We start from the raw sequence: 3,418 nt of genomic DNA, 5'->3' as shown, positions 1-3,418 counted from the left end.
GCCGGGGGGAAGGGCTGTGCTGGCAGGGCAGGGTGGATCCGTTAGGAGCCACACATCAGACACTCGTCCCGGTTCTCCAGGGAGCACACCATGGCTGCTTTATTCCTCTCCTTCTCTTCCTCTTCCCTGGAAGCCTTCTCCCGCTCTCGGAGCTTCTCTTTGTTGAGGGTGAACTGGATGGGGTTAGCAGCTGGCTTTGTCCTCAGGTAGTACATGCCTGTCTTCAGGCCCTGCAGAGCAGAACCTGAGTCTCAGAGCTGGAGGTGAGGCAAGTAAGAGCCAGACTGAGCTGCTGAGGCTGGCCTCCCCCAGCCCTGCCACTGCACCAGCCCCACAGCCATGTCCAGCACCAGCCAGGATTAACAGGGGCAATGCTAAGAGACCAACAGCTTCGCTGCTCTAGAGATACTCCACTGGTACCACACTTTCTTGGAAGGAAGCAGCTGTTCCCCCTTCTAAGAATCAGCCACAGCGATTGTTCATGTCAGAACTGATCAGCCCCCACAAGCTCTCTGCCCTGGACAAGACTCCCCCCACCAGCCCAGGTACCTGCTTCCAGCCATAGAAGTGCATGCTGGTGAGCTTGCCATAGTTGGGCTCTGCAATGTGGATGTTGAGGGACTGGCTCTGATCGATGAAAGCTCCTCTGTCTGCTGCCATCTTGAGGATAGTTTTCTGGGAGATCTCCCACACGGTCTTGTAGAGCTGCTTCAAGTCATCCGGAATCTCAGGGATGTTCTAAAAGGAAAGACTTTTCCAATGCCCAAATGTTCATATTTATAAAACCAAGTTCATAGACTCACAGAGCTTCTGCCTCAGAGCTCATCTCAATCTCCCCTCTGGCAGGTTAAAGCCATTCCCCTTGGCCTGTCCCTACAGGCCCTTGTCCAAAGCCCCTCTCCAGGTTTCTTGGAGCCCCATTGATATATTGAAATTCTGAGACTACAGCATTCCTGACCAGAATAAGGCTTTTCAACTCCAGCACTGAATCTGAGCATCCTGTACCTGAAAGCACCAAGCTTAAAGAAACTTTGCTACCTGCAATGGGACAGCTTCTTCTGGGGAACTGGAGAGAAAAAGCTGTTTGCAAAACAGACCATTTGCCCTAAACATTTGTGAGGTCTTACAAAAAGCAACCCAGTCCCAAACTCCATGACAAGTGGGATGCACTTTGTCAGCTTGACTCCAAGCACAACAGACACAGCAGCACTTCAAGCTCCACAGCATAAAACATTCATCCCACATAAGACTCTTCTGGACCTCATAAACTCAGCTCCTGTCTCAAGCCTACTTCCTGCTGTGAAATTCCCTCTTTATCAGCTTTATGATAAAGGGCAATCCAAACATTTGCAGGATCAGTCTGCAGTGGAGTGGCCCGACTCAGTGTGTTTGCAGCAGTCTATAGCAGTACATTTCCACTGGGCTTCTCTGTTACAGGGCAGGCTCCAGCAGGGCAAACCACCACTGAGATCAGACACATCCCCCCGTGTTTTGCACAGCTTTTCACCCCAGCCTGGCTGAGTCACTCACACAGAGCAGACCCCAAAAGCAGAGTGTGGCAGAACAGTCCCAGCACTTCACAGACCCACAGGAACCCCTGAGCCTTCTCCTGGCCTCTCAACACTTACCTGGATAGAGCCATTGTGGGCAATGATTTGGTTCTTCATCTCCTCATTCCACAGGCCCCTCTCCGTGAGATCCTTCAGCAAGTGTGGATTCACAACCTGGAAGGGGCAAAGGCAAAGAAGGAAAGCACCGCATGTTCTGCTAAGCTCTAGGCCTGCCATATGGCACAGAGACAGCTTCCAAGAGGAGGCAAATGCATCCCAATGTGCACAGGTTTTTAAATGGTTAAACATGTACTGAGAAACTCTCTCTTTGGTCAGCACTGAGCTGTGCAGAGACACCAGCCTAGGAACAACGTTAAAACACAGGGTGACAAAAGTGAGATGCTGCTGGCCACTGCAGGCAACACAAGCCTGTCTGCAAGGCCTGGCTGACACCAGCTAGTAGGACAGTACAAGTTCATGGACCTCACAAATAAGAAAGGAGAGTGTATGGAGCTCCCCTGCATGAGGAATGCCAAAAGATGGGAAATGGAGAGATCTGGGTTTACCAAAGCCACTAACCACAACCTGAATTACTAAGTATGGGTGTGAACAATCAGCAAGAGGGGTCAGAAGGGAAAAGAACAAATCAGAATCACAGAACCAACAAGGTTGGAAAAGCCCTTTAAACTCATCCAGTCCAGCCACTCCCCAGCAGTGCCAAGGCCACCACTAACCCCTGGCACTGAGGCCTCGGCTCCACGGGCTGTGAACACTTGCAGGGACAGTGACTCCAGCCCTGCCCTGGGCAGCCTGTTCCAATGCCTGAGCACCCTCTGGGCAAGGAATTGTTCCTCAGCTCCAGCTAAACCTGCCCTGGGGCAGCCTGAGGCCATTTCCTCTTGTCCCATCCCTTGTTCCTTGGGAGCAGAGACCAGCCCTCTCCTAGCTCCATCCTCCTGTCACGTAGGGAGTGATACGGTCTTAGTTACTCTTCCCATAGCACACACAGCCCTTCATGACCCCACTGTTCATCATTCCCTTAGCACTTACTCCTGCTGGCCATTTTGAGACCTCATAAAGGTTTTATGCAGACAAAAGCAGCACTTCTGTGCAATTCTGCACATTCCACCATGCCTACTGCGGAATATGCACATGTGCACTACTGCAGCACATGGAACAACCTACATGTTCCCCTTGGTGCTTTTGGCCTTTGACATAGACATCTCATGAACTGAGTTACCAAGTGTGCGGCATCACCTTATCTTTCCTAGGAGGGAAAGTCATAAAAGCATGAAAAGAGGAAAGCTCCTTTGCCTTCTTACCTGGAACTCTCCTGAGAGGACTCTGCGTGTGTAGATGTTACTGGTGTAGGGCTCGATGGATTCGTTGTTGCCCAGGATCTGAGCAGTGGAAGCAGTTGGCATTGGAGAAAGGAGAAGGCTGTTTCTGACACCATATCTAGCAACAACAGTCAAGAGTTAGAAAGCTTCAACCAAGTGAGACAAGACAGGAAAGAACCAAGAATAGCACAGTTTAAAAACTGCCTGCAAAGAGCTAAGAGGGCCTCTTGGCGCAAGGAACTCTCAGCTCACACACAGAGAAATCACACACAAACGGTGCCCTGCAAACCTGCAAGAAAAAAGGGAAGCTGCACTAAACTTGTGACGTGGGTCGACATGGAAACAGAACCAAAGTCTTTGCTATTTTCACCTGTAATCATGGAATCCTGGAATGGTTTGGCTTGAAGGGACCTTAAAGTTCCTCCAGTCCCAACCCCTGCCACGGGCAGGGACACCTTCCACTAGAGCAGGTTGCTCCAAGCCCCTGTGTCCAACCTGGACTTGAACACTGCCAGGGATGGGGCAGCC

At 51.0% G+C, this 3,418-nt stretch overlaps 1 protein-coding gene across 1 annotated transcript in view; it reads right to left on the bottom strand.

Annotated features, from left to right (window-relative positions):
* Positions 1-3: 3 nt before the first annotated feature.
* RRM1 (ribonucleotide reductase M1) overlaps positions 4-3,418 on the bottom strand; it is a 17,637-nt gene continuing 14,222 nt past the window's right edge. The window contains exons 15-18 of the mRNA XM_010022061.1: positions 2,873-3,008; positions 1,629-1,724; positions 550-738; positions 4-230 (exon numbers count right to left, since the gene is read on the bottom strand). Of these exons, the coding sequence (XP_010020363.1) occupies positions 42-230; positions 550-738; positions 1,629-1,724; positions 2,873-3,008 (610 nt within the window). The 3' untranslated portion in view covers positions 4-41. The remainder of the gene's footprint in view (positions 231-549; positions 739-1,628; positions 1,725-2,872; positions 3,009-3,418) is intronic.

This window comes from Nestor notabilis, unplaced genomic scaffold (assembly GCF_000696875.1).
Source record: "Nestor notabilis isolate BGI_N333 unplaced genomic scaffold, ASM69687v1 scaffold24419, whole genome shotgun sequence".
Taxonomy (NCBI): Eukaryota; Metazoa; Chordata; class Aves; order Psittaciformes; family Psittacidae; genus Nestor; species Nestor notabilis.
This window is presented reverse-complemented; position numbering and strand designations above follow the sequence as displayed.